This window comes from Pieris rapae, chromosome 18 (assembly GCF_905147795.1).
Source record: "Pieris rapae chromosome 18, ilPieRapa1.1, whole genome shotgun sequence".
Classification (NCBI taxonomy): Eukaryota; Metazoa; Arthropoda; class Insecta; order Lepidoptera; family Pieridae; genus Pieris; species Pieris rapae.
The window spans coordinates 4,490,756-4,510,767 of record NC_059526.1 but is presented as its reverse complement, the minus strand read 5'-3'; the positions used below and the strand labels follow the sequence as shown (position 1 = coordinate 4,510,767).

The 20,012-nt window shown below is 32.8% G+C and overlaps 1 protein-coding gene across 2 annotated transcripts in view; it reads left to right on the top strand.

Moving 5' to 3' along the window:
- LOC110997359 overlaps positions 1-20,012 on the top strand; it is a 69,679-nt gene that overhangs the window by 38,895 nt on the left and 10,772 nt on the right. For both annotated transcript variants that reach the window (XM_022265494.2, XM_022265493.2), the window contains exon 3: positions 13,432-13,646. In XM_022265494.2, the coding sequence (XP_022121186.2) occupies positions 13,432-13,646 (215 nt within the window). The remainder of the gene's footprint in view (positions 1-13,431; positions 13,647-20,012) is intronic.

Below are 20,012 nucleotides of genomic sequence, written 5' to 3'. Positions count from 1 at the left end.
ATTCTTACTTAGGTTCATTAATTAGAAAAAGGTCGGAGTAAAATGTGGACGTGTGAAATTGTTCCAAACCTAATTATCCGTCCCCGAATTTCGACGGTATTCCTTTCAAAAGACCCAATAACAAATTTAACAGTGACAAAACTAGTTTGGCGAATTCTGACGCAGGTCACTAAAAGCTTAACAGCTATGCTAATAAACGGGATTACGACTTTTGTGGGGCTCAATCTGATTCCAATACTAAAGGATGCTTTAAGTGATTACTTTGTATCACAAATGTTTATTATGTTTAAAGAAATTTACTTATCATTGCAAAAAAAAAATATTTACATGAGAAACTTAATATATATACGAGCGAGATACACATCGCCATTAGCCGTCTTAATTTTAGTCAACTGTGTCCATTCTAACATGCATCTTTACTGCCTTTTTGAATTTGTCAAACACTCCAATATTGCGAATTTGAGATGGTAATTCATTAAATAATTGTACACCCTCATACCTAATAGATTTCTTCAAATAATTTGTACGCGGCTGTGTAGTTGTGTATTTGATTTTTTTTAATGATAAGCAACTATGGAGAGAGTTATTTTTTTTTAAATTAAGATACATGTGCTTAAACATATAGTTGTTTAGTCGTCATAATTTTGGTTTCTTGGTAGATTTTATTGTGTTTATATGTGTGGGGTTCACAAAACAGATGGTGTTAGAATGTTTTAACCTGCATCATCGTTTGAACTTTCTTATCTGTATGATTGCTTTATCATACACACTTATACACTTCCACACTTTTTATCTAAGTAAATATTTTTTTAATTAAATAATGTCGTCACAAGTATGGTCTAAATGATGCAGACGTCAATTTACACTTCCATCTAGAGTTAGCGTCAACTTAATAAAAGAGGTAGTATTTTCCTTTCGTATAATTTAAATTTAAATAATATTAAATTCAAAAATCATTTTTTCATGTAGGTAACAATATGTACACTTATGGACGTAAAAAAAGAAATTAACATTAAATGCTTCTAATTTTACATTTACTTCCAGTTCTCAAATTAAGGGCGTAGAACGGAAGAGAAGAACTGGCAATAAACTCTCCGCCACTCTTTTTTTAATCGCCACGTTTTTTTCTTTTACACAACGTTTGTAAGGAGCTGCAATCATTACGTCATTGAGTAATAAAGAATAGTAAAATAAATTAAAATTATTAACGGATGACATTTTTTGTCTACTAGTAAAAAGTAATAATCTGATTTAATTCTTCTAATTTTTGTTGATAAAATTATTTTGTAATCCGTAAATAACTTTCATGATAACAGCCAAATAATTCTAAGTAACCGTTGACGGACCCCTTAAACCTAATACCGTGAAATTAATTGCCCTAAACAGAATTACGATTTCAAATTAATTTTATAATTCTGTGTGGAATTTCGAAAATTATTATTGCGTTGCGTCTGATCACGCAAGTCCCTATAGTATTTAAATCACTTTTGGATTACTAAAAGCGAGTAGCGTTTTAAATTTCTGCAAATTTTGAATAAGTTTTATAGTTAAATAATCGTTATTATTATTAAAGAATATGTAGAAAAACGATAAATTAGCATTATCTATGCGACATGAGATATGAGAGATACGACCTCCAAATTTAAAAAAAGAACTCCCTCCCTGAAAAGCCGGCAACGCACCCACTAACACTTACATGGCCGTTACATAGGCTTGTTTGCCTCATCAAATAATCGTAGTCTATAGTCTCACGGACCTCTTGAAACCTCCACATGATTTTGTATCGTCGTTCTTGTATTTGCTCATGCTGTAATGAAAATGACTAAACTGCCCTATAATATACGATACATATTATGGTGTTTACGAAACATTGCGTCACATGTATCAAGTATTTGTCGTAAAAATACTGATTAAAAGGATCATATTGCGTTTCTTTATCATAATTCAACATAGTTTAATAACACAAACTTAATTTGTCATAAAATAAAAAAGTTTCATTTGATTTATGGATATACAATTTCTCTTGTGAACACGAAATAAACTAAAAGGTAAGCAACGCACTCGCGAGTGTCCATGGCCGGCAGTATCAATTAACATCAGGTGAGCCTCCTGCCCGTTTGCCCCCTGTTCTATAAAAAAAACACTTTAAGATCAAATTATTTTTATATTCATTAGTAAGAAATGGTTCGCTATACGCTCTAGAGTAACTAAGGCGGCCAAATAGGATTAAAGTTGTAGCGAAATACTAGTCGTTGGCGCACGCGATTGAGCGATTACTCGCTCGGAAAGTCAATGTAACATAATATTATTGTAACACGATTGGACTAACAAAATTGTGTGATTGCGCCAAATAAATTGCTTAAAATTCACGTAACGGAATTTGATAAGGTTCTTGAAACGCACAGGAAAAGTCAATTATAATATTATAAAAAATTATTTCATTTAATTCAATTGTTATAAATAGTAGATCGATTTTTTTCAAGGAAGATAAGACTACTAGCGAAATCACTGTCTAGTATATCTATCCGTGTGGCGGCGCCTCCTACAATGTGTATGATTACTTGTCAACATATACATTGTTCCTGTTGCTAATTTGAAAATAATACTAATCTAATCTACCAAACGATACAGGCGATGAATGACGATCTTCATATAATAGCAAACTGGAGAAAAATCTTTGGTCTTAAAATTAATCCTGCCTAGAGTCAAGTCTTTATCATCAGATCTTTATTTCAAGCTTCAAATGGACTCAGCTCCCTGGCGTTTACTTTGACGACGTGGCATTGCTTTCAAAAAGACTTATAAAAACCTTGGGGTCTTCTTCGACCAATCGTTATCCTGGAGTCATCACGTAAAGGGAATCAGCCGTAAACTTTACGCCGCTTCTAATTTCTTTCCTATCCGTACTAAAATGTTTGCGCAATTCCTTCTGCTTTTTATTCTCGATTATGCGAACTCAACCTCTGATAAGAATGAAGAGCTACTTGACAAGATCGAACGCCTGCAGAATTTCTGCATACGTTTAATATTTGGTCTTAGGAAATATGACCCTGGGTTCTAAAGTCCGCAAGCGGCTGGGGTATTCTACTCGACACAGACGTGACGCATATTTCTGCAACTTCTATACACAATTCTTTTCAATACCAAAACTCCTTCTTATCTTAAAAATTATTTAAAATTCTCATGTCCTTTTAAATATATTTAAGCTCTTCCAATAGATGTTTATTGGAAATTCCAACCCACAGCTCATCCTTCTTACGCAGTTCAATTAGAATCTCCGCCATTAAGTTGTTATGTAGGCTGCCCGACTCCATTAACTCCCTATCATCTTTTAAAACTCTTCTGTATAAACATTTCTTAACCTTATCCTATCCTGATTAATCGTGACTTATGTAATTCATGTATTTCCTTTTCTTTTTTATTTCCTGGCTATTCACGAATCCATAAGATTAGATTTTTAGTTTGTTATAAATATTTTTTTTTGTAATTCTTGAGATTAAGGTTCTACATTTTTTTTTATATATCATTTGGTTATGCACTTCTTGCACTTTACTCATTTTTCAGTTTTTTTGTTTTCTCTTACTAGGATTGCTTGGAAGAGATCGCTTGCTAAGGCCGCCCGTTGCATTTCTTATAATTGATATTTATATTTATTTGTCTATTTTTATTATGCTACGATGTGTGAATAAATAAATAAACTTCATTCTTCATAGGTAAGTGTTTATTATACTGAACGATGCATACAAGAATATTTAAAATTTAATTAAATATTAAATAATTTAATAATTAAATATGCATACAATACAGCGCCCCATGGTGGAAATGCGCAAACGTGTAGGCGAGAATATACGTACTGTTGTTATCATTGCAAGCTTAAAAAGCTTATGTCACTGGTATTTTGCATATAAAAACGTGGCCCTTGGTCGTAGCCTTGGGTTTATTTTACTGTTTTTTTACTTTTTTTATTGTTAAAAGGCAAGTAGGTTTTAGACTTTAGTACCAACCAGAAAAAGTAAGTGTTTAGCTGGTAATCATTCATTAATAATAAAAATACAATACCAGAAAGTCATATGATAATTTTCTTCTCTGTCCTGAAATAATTTTAACAAATTAAATTTGCCCTTTAATTTCTAACATATTTCGTACATAAATAAGCCTGGATAACTTGGCGTTAAAACTACAACAATTCGACCAAACTAACCTAAATCGTGATCGTGTCGCCGTAGAGGCGTGTTTTTGCTATTAAATGTTACCAGGTAATATTGCGGCAAATTGTATTTTTTATTTCCCTGTGTAATTCGTTTGACTTAGTTTTAGCTCTTTAAATACTTTTTTATTAGTTTGGTTTTACCTAAAACGCGTTTTAAAATACACTATACTGTGTCTATGTAAAGAAAGTTCTGGTTGCATAAATATGTTATTTTAACACATTTTGGGAGAAGTAGCCCGAAACGTAACTATGCTAGGTTTAATTTGCGTTGATCTATCAACCATAAATATACTATAGAAGCCCTCAGACCCCTGCTCCAACACTGGGTAAGGAGGCGCTGGGGCCAGCTCAGCTATCGTCTTGTGCAGATCCTGTCCGGACACGGATGTTTCGGTAGTTATCTGCACAGAGTAGTAGGGTGTGAAGAGGCACCAACCTGTCACCACTGTGCCGGAGACAGCCCGGATGACGCCCAGCATACGCTGAGAGACTGCCCAGCATGGGACGTGGAAAGGGGACCGTTGCTGGATGCACTCCAGGGCGAGGACGCAACACTTCCAAATGTATTGAAGGTTTTAGTGAGCGCGAGAAATGACGGCCCGTGGAAAATATTTTATAATTTCTGCGAGGCGGTCATGAAAATAAAAGAAGAGGCGGAAAGGACCAGGGAGCTTTGTCCCGATGCCCATCCGCGACGGCGAAGAAAACCGCAGGCCCGTCGCATAAACGCGCGACGCGCTCACCAAATTCTCGCCGCCTAAAAAGTGCCTAAGCGGGGAGCAGGGGTCCATGCGTCTAAAAGAAGGGATGATGACCCATCCCTGCAAGTACTGGACCCGATCTCCCCTAGCTATTTGTAAATGCGTATGGCCCGGTCTGTGAAAGATGCTTGCTGTGTCAAGCATCCTCACAAATCAACAATGGGCGGGAAGAGGCGGACGCAACCGCCGCATCGCGTGTTGGGAAGCGGATAAGGCTCTGCTGTTACCGCATCCCGCATAAGGCGATTGTTGGTGGCACCTTGGGGTTTTAGTGGGTATGCACAATGGCGAGTCCCACATAATCCTTCTGCAACAAGCAGTCGCGCCGCGGAAGGGTATGCGCAAAGCATTTCCCCAAGTAAAAAAAAAAAAAAAAAAAAAAAAAAATCAACCATTCAGTCGTGCTTTCAGGCCCTGGCTATAACACACTGGTAAAGGAACATAAGGGTCGATAACCATTCCAATTTCAAATACTAGCAAAATATTCCATAAAATATTGTTCTTAAATTAAAATTCACCATTATTATATTAACAAGCTGATTGGACCATGTTTGAAACTAATTTATTAAATTCCGCTTCCTACATTACATAGATTGGTTGGATCTTATCAGCACTTTCTCAATCGGGTTACATGACAAACAAGTCCGTATAATATACCATAAAATGTTTCCGAGCGTATTTTTCATAGTTTATTCCGAAAGCGAAGACTTCCGTGGAATTTTCCACTTTATTACTCAACAATTTCATTTTATATTACATTCATTCGCATGGAACGCTATTGTCGACGTAAACTAAAAGTTGAATTAAAAATTTGGCTTCGCTTGTAAAAAAGATAGCATTTTATTGGGGATATGGTGCCATTGTCACTAATAAAGATGTCTGTTTTATTTAGTTTATATTATTTTTATAAAACCTTAATTGATTCACTAAGTAAAGTATACGTTTTGAATTTAAAGACGTTCTTGTATTTTTTTAAAACATTTTTAATGATTACAAACATAATCCTAAAAATTATTCCATAAAATTTTCATTTAAATAAAGTATCATCTTCTTTAATGTTCATATATGTTGTAAAATCTAGGCACATTAGGACAAATAGAATAATTTCTGAATAATATTGTCTTTTTGTATGATACTTTTTTTATTTTATACATCTATAGCAGACAAGCAAGTAGGATGCATTGAATGAATCAAAGTAATTTTATCATCTTTCGTTTCGTAATATTTGGATATGCATGAGTTTATTTTACTAAGGAGTTTCGATTAATTTTTTTTATCTAAGCTCCTAAGTGCAAAACCTAGTATAATATAGTTTATGAAAAAAAAACAACTTTAGTTATCTCTAGCCCCGTTTATATATATATATCCATACGTTAAGTTACGTAAAATTAAACAGTTTTAATTCGATTTTATGAGTAAAGATAAAATATCATATGGTATTAAATTACGAGTCTTTGAATCTTAATATACATCAAAGGAACTATTAGAAGTTGTATTGATAATATAACAAAGCAATGGGTGGGTATTGGCTATTTTAGAATAGTATTGATTAGGTTTCAAAGAAGCTGCATGTTATTGTCCTGCTAACAATACTTCAGTAGAATGAGAGCGTGACGACCCAGTCTGTTACTTTGAATACACATTGAATACTGTACTGATTTCTACTCGAACGGGTCAAGAAAACGATATGCAATGTGAATGTTGTAGGTCGTTTGTAGGCTTTAATGAAAAGCTATTGTTTTAAAATATATATGGAGAGAGCAAGCAATTATTATTCATTGTCACTACGCTTCAATAAGCTCGCTCTAGACATTTTGTTAGAGACATTTGCTACTTGATATAACCTATCAATATCAATAATTTATTAGGAAATCGATAGGAGTTGCTATTATTATTATTTATTTAGTTTTTATAGATTAATTAAAATTTTATACATTTAATTATTAATGTCGTGATAAACCTTATATCATAATATTAATAATTAAACAATTGAGAAAAGCACAATGCCATGCTGATTAAGTACGTTTAAAAAGACAGGATGATATTATATGCAAAAAATTTACATTACATTTACATTACTATTTTAATTCAACAATTATTTAATTTTGAACATGTTTTTAAATGTCTAATTATACATTTATTTAAATTATCCGGTATTCATATGTATTCCATAAAGTTAAAATAAAAAACGCGAGTATCGATTGCCTTTAGTTGATATCTTTGTTAACTCATTGACAAGGCCCAATGCCATTTTATTGATTAATCAACTAAAACATAAAGTTCTATAATGTAATAACACATGATAGAACTTTATGTTTTAGTTACTTAGATACCAATGATAAGCTACTGATAAAATCTAAATAATTCATAAATGTAGCATTTAACTGATAAATAAAATCTGTATATCCGTTAAATAATTTCATTCATACGATATCACAGTTATCGAATCAGTGATTAATTCTATTAGCTGTGATAAAATTTAACTGTAATTTTAACGTTATTGCTTACTGAAATATTCAAAATGGCATTTCAAATACAATAACAACGATAAGGAGCGAAATTGCAGCGAAGATTTGTGTAAAACGTCAAGTATAGAATTCTTCTGAAATTCTAAATAGGTTCGCTATTAGCTCATCAATTTGTAAATAAAGATTGCGATATGAAGATCTTTTTCGTACCCGATATTGTGATGGATGAATTTATTCTGTTATAAGGCGGAGAGATCATTTAAAGTGTGGACTTTGAATAATCTTTGGCTTAAAAGCATTCTTCGTTTTTATTCCAAAAGCACAGAATCCACCTGGGGCGCTATAAGCTTCTTCTACCTTGCGTTGATTTTTTTGCCCTCAACTGATAAAAGAATTGGCTCATAAATAAATAATAATAATAAATACTTGATATAAAGACTGACAACTCTGTATAGTTCTCTTTGTACCATACTAATAATGTATGTCCTTCCATTGAGTTCCAAGAAAATCTACGTCCTTTTTTATCACGGTGGATGTTATATTTTAAATATTTTGTTTTAATGGCACTTTATCATATTGTTTTAAAATATACACTTTTCGTAAATTTTCAAATTCCGTCTTAATCAGTAGGTAATATGTTTATTGTATGTGGGGAAGTTATAATAAAATATAACCCGTAAAATTATTCATAACTCCTTAAATATTGTGATGAGAATACGAAACAAGTAAAGTTATAATAACCTGAAGAAGTTAGATTACCGCTAATCCAGTCACCCAGTGGATTTTACATAATAATGATGCATTGTCTAAGTATATGCTGTATAATACTTGGGCCACATTTGTCATATTAAACATTGTCCGGCTTCATCTATTAGGTATATAAGTTCATCAGTGTAAGAAATATAATTTAAATAAATATAGTCATATCCTGACCGTTAGATCATACTTTTTAACGATGTCCTAGGGAAAGACATAAACCATTGGAACATTTAATCGTTAAAAGTTACATATTAAAAAAAATATTTATACTCCTAAACGTACTTTGTTTGGTAACTGTAAGAATAGGGGTAAATTATATTCACAATATTCCTAAATACCAATAGTTCTAAAGTAGAGTGTCTGTTGTCTGATTGACTGTTATTATAAACAAATATTAAAATCAAAATTTTAATTTGTTTATTTACTACTTTACTCTTTTGTTTTTGGACATTGTTTAAAAAGACAGACGTGTAATAAACCAAACTAACAGATATGTCAAACCAAGTTAAATACAGTCACATTACGTTGAAATAAGAAAGCTATATTTTAACAAAATAAATATTTTATTCTCATTTATCTTAGCTTTCAACACTTGAAATGAAAACTCTCAAAGGAAATTGAAAAACTGGACAATATTTAATTCATCAGCATGACATTTCTAAAATGAGGTTAAAATCGGTCACAAACATTGCTTGTTTCAAAAGACGACAGAAAATTAATTTTCAATGAGCACTTCGCATTTGTACCTTAATGGAAGATTTCTTATATTCATCCACAGTCAAAATCCCTGTCGAAGACATTTCAATTGATTCTTATTAAATAAACATAATACAACACCGCTTCAAGTCATTGTGGTTTTTAGGTCTTTGCAACCGGCTCAGTTTGTTTTCCATTGCCGATTATTTTCATAATAAATTATTTGAAATTTTTTTTGGAGGGCTTTTCATCCGACATAATTCTAAAATAACATAAATGTCTCAAATACATGGTTTAAAATACCATAAAGGATGTTCGTGTTACCTTCTGTCGTAATATGAATGATTATCATGTATTCTGCAAAAACATGTGTTTGATCAGCATTATACAAATATGAAGATCGTTCGTAAAAATGGTTTTTACTTAGACATGGATCCTTTTTATGTAAGGCGGTTGCCATGCTTGACACATGGTAAAACGTTTAGCATTTCTTAAAAGCAGGGCACACCTCTTTGTCTAATGAAGATGCAGAGTAAAAGCACGCATTAAACTTGGGCACTTTCGCGATGAACTTTCTTTGCGTGTGTTAGTGACATCGTTTTTTACTTTTAACCTCATTTTTTGCAAGGTATTCAGAGGCACTTCATGGAATTTACCGGAATCGATTTGGTAAAAGGTCTTTTAATTTATATTTACTAGAGCATTGTTAGCTGTCGATGTTACTTGCTAAGAGTAGACTTACTGGCTTAGGTGTGCGACTTTCAAGCCTATAGTCGTGCATTCGAATCACTGGTCGCCTTTTATTATTAGATATCACAGAATGGTGATCACGTACTTGTTACCCTCAACCCTGACTTTTTTCTAGAAAGATCCTAAGTCGAATTGGTACGGAAGTGGGCAGCTGGATCCATATAGTGGGACTTTTCGTGGAACCAGCATGTTTAAGAGCTATTAATCTCCAGATGACCTGCACAGAATGATAACCTTCTTATAATATGTAAAATATTTTATTCATATATAATCACTTGCGAAAAATCTTTCCCACTGTGAGAAAAAAATAGATATGGTAAGCGCAAGAAGTGCAAAACTACATATAACTAATTAGACAAAACTAATGGCAATGCAATAAAAACATATACATATGGTTATATTAACTTGTAAAAGTGAAAGGGACAATAATGAAAAACTAAAAAATTCAAAAGAAGAATATACCTTTATCTAGATAAAATTAACTAATGACCTATTGAAATATAGATATTTTTAAGAACATAAGCTTATGAAGACGCGAAATAGAATAGCTGATACAGCTTTGTAAGCTTCCTTCGTAATTCGTTTCCGCACCTAAGAATATGTACGGAATATATAACATTATTTTCTCTACGTCTTATTTGCTTTTCTAAATAATACATTTACGAACACATGCGCTTCGCAAGTGCAACCATTTATAAACTTTCCTGAAGGTACCTCGTGGAAGCTCATTTATTTTTATCGGAATACTTTCAAAGCGCTGTTTCCGAAACAAATTCTGAATATTTTTTAGCATATGCTATATTGAAACAACTTTGTTATAGATTTTGTAAAGAATACGTATTATTACTATATGCGCAGCAGTTTTTAGAAGCACCAGACGCGATAGATATTATATATTTAAGTGTTGGCCTAGTGGCTTCAGCGTGCGACTCTCATACCTGAGGTCGTAGGTTCGATCCCGGGCTGTGCACCAATGGACTTTCTTTCTATGTGCGCATTTAACATTTGCTCGAACGGTGAAGGAAAACATCGTGAGGAAACCGGCATGTCTTAGACCCAAAAAAGTCAATGACGTGTGTCAGGCACTGGAGGCTGATCACCTACTTGCCTATTAGATTTAAAAATGATCATGAAGTGGTCAGTGGCGCTACAACCTTTTCAGGTTGTAGCGCCACTGATTTATTTATTTATATTAGAACTATATTTATTAGTTTTGTATATTTTTAGTATACTGAATGATTGTAACAAATTACATTTATAACAACTATCTGAAAATAATCATCTGATATTTATGGATGATTAAAGAAAGTATTTTCTTCACAGGCTGAAACCTTCGCATATGCCTTATAAAGTACACTGAACACGTTAACCTTGTAAAACAAAACAGCGACGAAAGTTTTCCATTATTTAACCAGTGTTTTAGTTATATTATATTTCGTGTAAGTGGGCTAAAAGCCCTTGGCCGCCGCGATGCTTGAGCAAATATTAGGTTTTGGGGCTGTTTATGTTATAATAGTCGGCCTTCACACGACGCACGGTTTTTATCATATAATTTTGTTGGTAACATAACCTATTATTTTATATTTATAAGCTGTATAAAATTATACGTCAGAGGTGTGTATTAAAAATTATAATTACAGGTATTCACTTGAAGAAAAAAACAGTTTTTAGAGACACGAATTTTCGTTCTATGTATAAATTATACGTAGACAGATAAACAGTTAAACTTACTTGTTTATTAATACTTTTAAATTATATAGAAGGGATGGTATAATATTTTTCACCAGGCCTACTTAGTTACTACTTAGTAGATAAATAAGAATATTATATTAGTATTAGTATTAAAAGATTAATTATTCGGGAAAATATTACTATTGAATAATTAATTGGAGGATGATTTCCTATTCTAATATTAAAATTTTGGTGTGTGTGAATGTGATTTGTTATATTACCATGCACAAAAAATAAGGATAACTTTCATTGTAAACTTTACATCAAAAAACCATTTGTATATTTTTAAAAGGCCAAGGTTTGATATTGAGTGCAAATGTGTGATACCGGGTGCGTCGTACGTACTTTAATACGTCACAATTTGTAGCAATATTTCAGGGGTAGGTATCTAGGGCACATTTCGGTTGAGTGACGTAACAGAGGCGCACTTGGGGACACAAAGGCCTACGTTTCGAGTATCACAGCGTCACTCGTTAGTCAGTTGACGAGTTGGTCATTAACCCGTTTCCATCATTCCGTAATGAAATCGACTCATTTATTAGCAAATAGACCTACTTGACATATATTCGCGTTTCAATTTTGTTGACAGCTGGATAAATTGATTGATGCAAAGTCAAAGGGAATTTCGAATCAAATTACGAAGCACAACGCTCGTTGGCTAAAAAACATGTCACTGATTACGAGCAGTGTTATTCTAGTAGGTAAAGGTGTGTTTTAACTTGACATAGTGCATGCAAATCATGGCTGAGTAACCAATTTTTTTATATGCGAAACAGTTGCTGCTTGAATAGGACTCATAAAGGCTTGTAGCGATCCTGATTTATATAAACTTACTAGCAGACTCGGCCAAGCGTTGCTGTGGCTAAGGTTTGTGTAATATTAAATAATAGTAAACTTTTAAAGGGAAACGGTAGGAGAACTTAACAGAAACGTTGGTAGTTTTAACATAGCGCCATCTGTTGGAGTTGTCTCAAATTATAAACACATAATTTGCAATAAAATAAAATTGCTACTATAATTAAAGATCTACGCTATCCTATTTTTTAAGTTGGACCAGACTGCTCACGGTGTGCCATTTTAATTTAAAATCGGTTTAGGAGTCCATCGCGGACAAACATCGTGACAGGAGATTTATATATATTAAGATTATAATAATATAGTCGTGTATAAAAGACTTCAAAAGAACCAAAAACATGAAGCAACCAGCAGAATTTCATTGAATCTCTTAACATTTAATAGAATATTAAATAATGTTATACAATATTAAGAGCGATAAGAATAGGCCGAAAATATCAATTCAGATAAAAGGGTAAAAGGCTATGATAGCACCGTCTGGCGATGGCGGTTTTCACAAGAGCCGCCATACAATGCCTCTGAATTATGATAAAGGTTTGTTCAGTCACTTCAAACTCTCGACCTTGTCGAATATAACAACGATACGTGAATTTATAATACAAAGATACGCTATAAAAATTCATCGTTTTAATTAAGCCTTAAAGATGAATACATTTTTTAATAATATGTATTTTAGAGAGCCAATGAAAGTGTCTATTTATAAAGCTTTTATTAACATTCGGGTCCAAATTATAATAAGCTTTTTTTACCACATCCTATTTACATAAATTAAATAAAATAGATATGAATACAATTTTAACAAAGGCCTCTAAATTTTTCCACCCTAATTTATTTTGTGCCATCGTCATCCAATTTCTTCCAGCTACCCTTTCGTCCCATCAGCCCATTGCCCTATTGGTCTTCCTTTGTTTCTTGTTCCTTTTGGACCAGTCCATTCGGTTACTGCTTTAGATCTGTATAACGCTGACCATCTGTCATCTGTATAGCGCGCTATGTGGCCTGCCCATATCCATTAAAGTTGTAGGGCATATACTATCGGGTCCAAATACCAAACAATAATTATTGTGATTGATTGATTTTTAATGAATATCGGTTAAAAGCACCTGCTAGTCTTATTACCCATGTCATCATTAGACCTTATATTTAGTTTTAAATATGATTTCCGAAGGCTCGATTTTAATTATATCGTTTTTCTTCACAGTATCTTCAGCCCAAAGAGAACTGGGCAAAGGTACTAATACCTCAGCCACCGCGCCACCTGCGGCCGATAATGCGATACGGGGTGCACTGGAGACACCCCGGCCCACACCAAGGAGTGGGCCATACTTTGACCTGGTCTCCTCGAAGAATGTCACTGCGCTACTGGGCAAAACCGCCTACCTGAACTGTCGAGTCAAGAATTTAGGAAATAAAACAGTAAGTATTGAAAGGTTTAATTATTGTTGCCTTCAGTTCCTGTGTGAAGCAGATTTATAATTAGTACAATCTTAATACATATATTTCTTGTGTGTGTGTGTATGTGACTGAACTCCTCCTAAACGACTGGACCGATTTTGACGAAATTTTTTGTGTGTGTTCAAGGGGATCTGGGAATGGTTTAGATTCACAATTTTGTCTGCTGGACAATGTTTTTTTAATTAATTTTTAATTCATTAGTAGTTGTTGATTTTGGAATGTTTTACATTGGATCCGACAGACGGCGCTACCATCGCAGTGTCAAATTTTAAATAATATTCGAATTTTAGTCTGTCCCGACAGTTACCGCTGCGATCAAATTAAAAAAAAGTTTTGTTATCATTGTGTTATTGTAGACCATGGGCTGGATCGTTAGATATTGTCATAACATTTGAATTATAATTTTCATCAAAATGGTCCAGAATGTTTTAGCTTATTAAAAAAAGTTTGAAATTTTCAAATTAAAGACGTGTAGACAGGACAACGTCTGTCAGGTCCGCTAGTAATTTATAAAAAAAATCTAATATTAAATGCGCAAATTATTATAACAATGTCAAAACATAATCTTCACTTTAGGATGAAGCCCTTTAAACTAATTATATACTATATTAGTATGTATTTTGGTCTGCAACTGCGTGGTAAGGTTCATAGTATATGTTCGCTTTTGTTAAGAATAAATAAAAAACGACTTTTGCGCATCCAATGGTAGGGGGCAATGTATAACGTAATGCAAATTAAAATACCGAAAGTAAATACACTAATTGTCACCTGTAGCGATACAGTTGCAGCGTAACAACCAAAAATTACTTTTGACCGAGGCGAGCAGCGAAAAGCACAGCACTAACAAGGTCTTATCCCAAATCACGTAGCGCACCACAAAACCCCACTTAAAATGAACGTAACAATGGCACAATGCAACTTTAAAGTCGCTATTGTTAAAGCAACTTTATAAATAAAACTCTCATTAGGCCGCGTTGCCGCATCTTTCATATAAATAACAACAGCTAACGAGATGGCCCGCTCGCTTTTTAAAACACGTTAGAGCCGAGTTCATACTGCCATGTATTACGATAAAATTGTTTAAATACATTTTACCTTATCAAGGGCCAGGATACGGGAATGCATAACGAAAAGAAACACCAGTCTGTTGCACACATCCCCATTAACAGGAAGGTTGTGCTTACTGAATGCTGTCTCCTACGTTCAACATCTTTATAATTTGTTGGTTGAGTGAGTTCACAGTAGCGATACCATGTATCTTTAATATTGTGTATTTTATTTTGAATTTCAACATCACTAATAAAGTTTTAGTAAAGTGACAGTACGTACGTTAAGTGTTTTATTTATTTTTGTATTTTAATGCCAGATGGCTCGCGAGTGCGTTGCCGGCCTTTTAAGAATTGGTGCGCTCTTTTCTACCCTAAGTTGAATTGGTTTTTAAATACTTCAGGACGCAGCTGGTTCCACAAAGTGGTGGGGCGTTCTTGTATGTATATGTGAGAGAAGAAATAAAGATAATAATAATTATTATTATCGTAATGTGACCATGCTAGGGCACGGGTTTTCGCGTTGTAGTGACTCAAGTTCTTAGAATCCATTATGCTCAATTAATTTGAAATTCACTGTGTGCCAACTAAGGGCTTTCGGATCTAGCGAAATTTTTGATTTTTCAGCGCCCTTAAATTAATAGCGCCCAGCGGCCAATCTGGAACTCAATTAAAATTCCTATCCCTATTTGAATTTTTCATAATATTTAAATATCGGTTGCATACCCAAGCACGCTGACATAATGAGAAAAAAATTAAATTAAAGCACTATTACACAATTATGAACTAGCCCTAACAATGTCCTCCAGTTTCATAATAATGAGGTTATTTTATCTGCCAATTCACGTTTCAACGTAATATTATTCTAAAACGTTATTTTAGTTTGGCTCATTAGCACGGCATTAAGCACAAAATAAACTTTTTGCCCTAGTTTTTTGAATACCATCACAAGGTAAAAACATTTTTCTCCCGTATTTCGTTCTAATATTCTGAAGTGCTTTAACATAATAAAAAATACTTAATAAAACTAATTCAGTTACGAACTATATTATTTATTTAAGAATGTATTAATGTACTGATAATAAATAATATAATATGCTGTAGCATTTATAGAACGCCGTACTGAATAAATTATTAACCATGTACAAGTAATAAGCTCGTAGCAAAAAGCTTATGAACATTCGAAACGAACTTCAGTGAAAGTACCTTCTGCAATTCTATAGCTACCAATTCGCTAAACGAGAAAAAACTAAACTGTTGCACTTTCCTCGAGATAAAACTAACGATCGGACAAATGAGAGTCGGGTTCAAATTAGATATGCTAATGAAACCCGTCTAGGAAATGTAGCTTTAAAATGTATTTCTATGCCATGAGTGGAGCTTACTCGATGGTCAGATTACGTTGACGTTAACTAGGAACATCAATCTTGTCATTAATGAACGCATGTAAGATCCAGTTGGCTTAAATGGCCCAGATATAACAAACATAATTTATTTATATATACATTCTTAAACAATGTTTATGCCTAAAAAATACAAGAAAATATGACATCACAAATTTAACACACTAAAACACATCCATTACATTAGAACTTAAGCAATATATAGTTCTTTTCTTTTTCAAAAGAAACGGCCACAAAATAAACAAAAATAAAAAATAAATTAATTTGATTATAATAATTACAATGACCTTGATTTAGTTATTACTCAATTGATTATCCTTTAAGAAAAGAAAGAATAAAGGAATGGATACAATTCTTTAAAGGCCGGCAGCGCACTGCTCTCTGGCATTGAGGGTGTCATGGCTTACCTGATATCACTTATAAAACGGGTCTGCTGCCCCATTGATTTATGTTCTGTAAAAATGTATCCAAACAGTACGACGTAATTTGTCAAGATTTTTGGTCGTAATTTTCCGTGTAATGTAAGAGCAAAAGACATAATACGAACAAAAGGTTACATATAGATAAAGTACAAATTCCCAATGGTGCTTCCATGTATACTTAAAGACATAAAGCACTATGTAATTCAATATTACTAGGTAACGACATTTGAAATGTATGAAATATTCCAATCCGCCACAGTTCTCTCATTCTACCGCCGCAAAAAAACTTTAAACTGTGGGTATTTTTAAATAGAATGGTCATTCGACATCGCATTTGTTGTCGTGACAAGTGTTCCTAATGAGATCGTCAACTCGGGTTTTTATTTTATTCATTTGTTGGAAATTTGTGAGTGTTATGGCAACATTTCATTATAACTTAAATAGACTTGACCCAGATTAAAAGTTAGAGATTTTAGTTCAAGTTAACTATCAAATATCTTATGTTTGATGTATAAACACGGAAAATAATTTATTTTATAATGTCTTTGATGCACTATCAAAAATATTTACAAATAAAAATAGTGTAGGTTTTGGTACTAAATATAAGCCTAAATTTATAATACTTTGTATTATATGAACTTCAATTTAAAAAAATAGCAAAATGCAATAGCGGGAGTGCCCGTTCCCATTTTCAACATCTATTTATTGATCAGTGATAGGAAATGATTGGATATCTGCGCGTTAAATCGGAAAAGTTCTTGTTTTTTTTGTCCCGCTTACATGGTTTTTCCTAATGAGTTATCGAGTAAATGAAGACCTGTGCTACAATGATTACTATAATATATTAGATGTGGCTGCACTGAAAGTCACATACTTTACTCCCTCTCACAATCATATAGTACATCAATATCAAGATTTATATTTGTAACTTTTTTTTTCAGCAATAAAGTTACTGATTAATATAGAAGATAAGTAAGAAAATGACATATAGAAGAATACAGCAATTCATGTACCGCAAAAATATCTTATTATTTTTTTTCTTACTTTTACAAGTACATACCGCATCGGCCGAACAATTCGAGCCAAGACAACAGAGAATCAATCTTCCTTACAATTTGTCACACAATTTCACCGACAAAAATAGATGAAGAGACAATAATGAATCGAGTTCCTTCAGCCACAATGATTTCCTGTGAGAATTGAGTCGCCCCAAATGCATTTCAAGCGATCCTTTTCATTTGCTTGACCTACATACATGCGCAAATGGTTATTCGGCACTTGATCGAATCTATGGAACCGGATCTTCCATATTCAGCACTATATTATTAGATTTACAGCCCATATAGTATTACCCTTCCTTGAATAGTGCCGGTCAACGATACCTCTGTATACAGGATTGGAATACGTTCTATATAATTTTATGTTTACTTAAATATTTCTGTGCTACATTAGTGTATTTAAAGATGTATTTATTATATTTATTTTTATTCAAGAGCACTATAAATGCTCAATTTGCTGTAGGTTGATGATGGGAAGATAATTCATTTTGACATATATTAAATCACTGAATGTAATTTTTAATTAACCTAAAAAAAATTTATTCTACATCGTAAAGTTAGTTCTAGGTGGCATGAAAATCGATATAACTATACTATAACTATGTTCAAGTTGAATATTCTAGTATTTTTATATTTAGAACACGTGTTTCGTGACAGTACAATTAAACAGTGTGATTAAATAAATATTATTTTGGTGTTTTTATTAAATCAATTTCATATACGACGGTGAACTGTTGTGGTGTGGTGATTTGAGGTTAATTGTCGGTATTTATAATTTATTTATATCGTAAATCATTTTCATCGTACATGAAACAAACCTAAAAGTAACCAAAGAGATACGAATAAAAACCAATTATAAGAAAATTAAATTAAAAGTAATTTTATATGACATATTCACCCAGCCTCGAATGCATTGAAAGAAGTATTATTTTTTATATTTTTGGGTAGTTTATTATACAGCTGTGCGCCTTCGTAAGCAAACATTTTTTTGCAGTAGTTCGTGTGTATTTTAGGTAGTGCAAGGTAGTTCGTTCGACGCATACTTCTATGACTCACATGTTGCGGTTTGGAGAAAGTTAAACCAGTGTGGAGAGAACTTTTAATATTTTTTTAGACAAGAATACATGTATTGTAAAATAATATAAAGTTGTTATAAATTCATTAAGTTTGTGCCTCGATACACATATAAGGTAGGTGAAAGACATTATATGTATAAATAAAAAAATCTATACTTGTTTTTCCATACGCCAAAGAAGTATTACTTCTAACGCGTGTACATAAGTACACACTCTTTTTTATATAAATCAGCAAATCATTTTCAACTGATAGTAATTGGATTTAAATAACGACCTTTATAAAAATTGACCTTCACAATTTCGAAACATTGATTGAGACAGCCCCTAAAGTACTTAGTTGAGTGGAATCTTAACATTTCACGTCTGACGGATTATCTAAGAGGATCGGTTCCAATGTAATCAAGTAAAACCTAAAATCCTTTAGAAATGTTTGTAGAATAAATAAATGTTTACTCCACTTCTGTACAAATTCATTATAATAAAGTTATATAAGAAATACTTAGGAGAGCGATAACTGGTCTCGGTACGATTAATCGTATAATACACCATCTGCAGTGTTACAGTCTATATAATATATATATTCAGAAAAACATGACGTATACGGTGGACATCAATTTTACAAAAAAAAATACAATTCCAAAAGAAGAAAAAAATAATTTAATCACACATTGTAGTTATTGACAATTTACAAAACTCTTTGACTAAAGCGGTTTTATATCGTTTTTATATTTGATGAGCTCACTACAATTAATATGAAGCTCTGAATGTCATTTTCTCATGCTCGTTCATTATGTTGTATTCTCAAAGAATTCAAATGAGAGATAAATTTGGTGGTTTTTACATACACTTACATTGATGACCTATCTTATTTTTATAAAACTCCAAATATATTTCGTATGATTAGGAATATTTACCTCAATATTTCGCTTATTTGGACCAGCACTTATCCTAAAGTTTCTGACAACGTTTACACCTAACGCCATCTTTTGTATATTTAACCAGAATTATAATTTTAGCAATACGCGATAGTGACAAATATAAGCTTGACGACATGTCAGTTTATGGTTAGTACATTATTTTTAAGCTAGTGACTTCACACGGTACGTTGATAAGTATTCAATATTATACTACAAATTTTGGTACAATAGCAACATTTTTATGAGGTGCGAGAATTTGGAAGTGAATTATTCCCAGTCATACTTTTTTAGTATTAAAGGTAGTGACCGAAGCTTTCATTATATTTAGAACACGTCTCCTAAAGGCCGTGGTTTCAGTCCCGTCGGGGTATTTAATTTAATTAGTCTCGAGGCGCAGTCTATTTA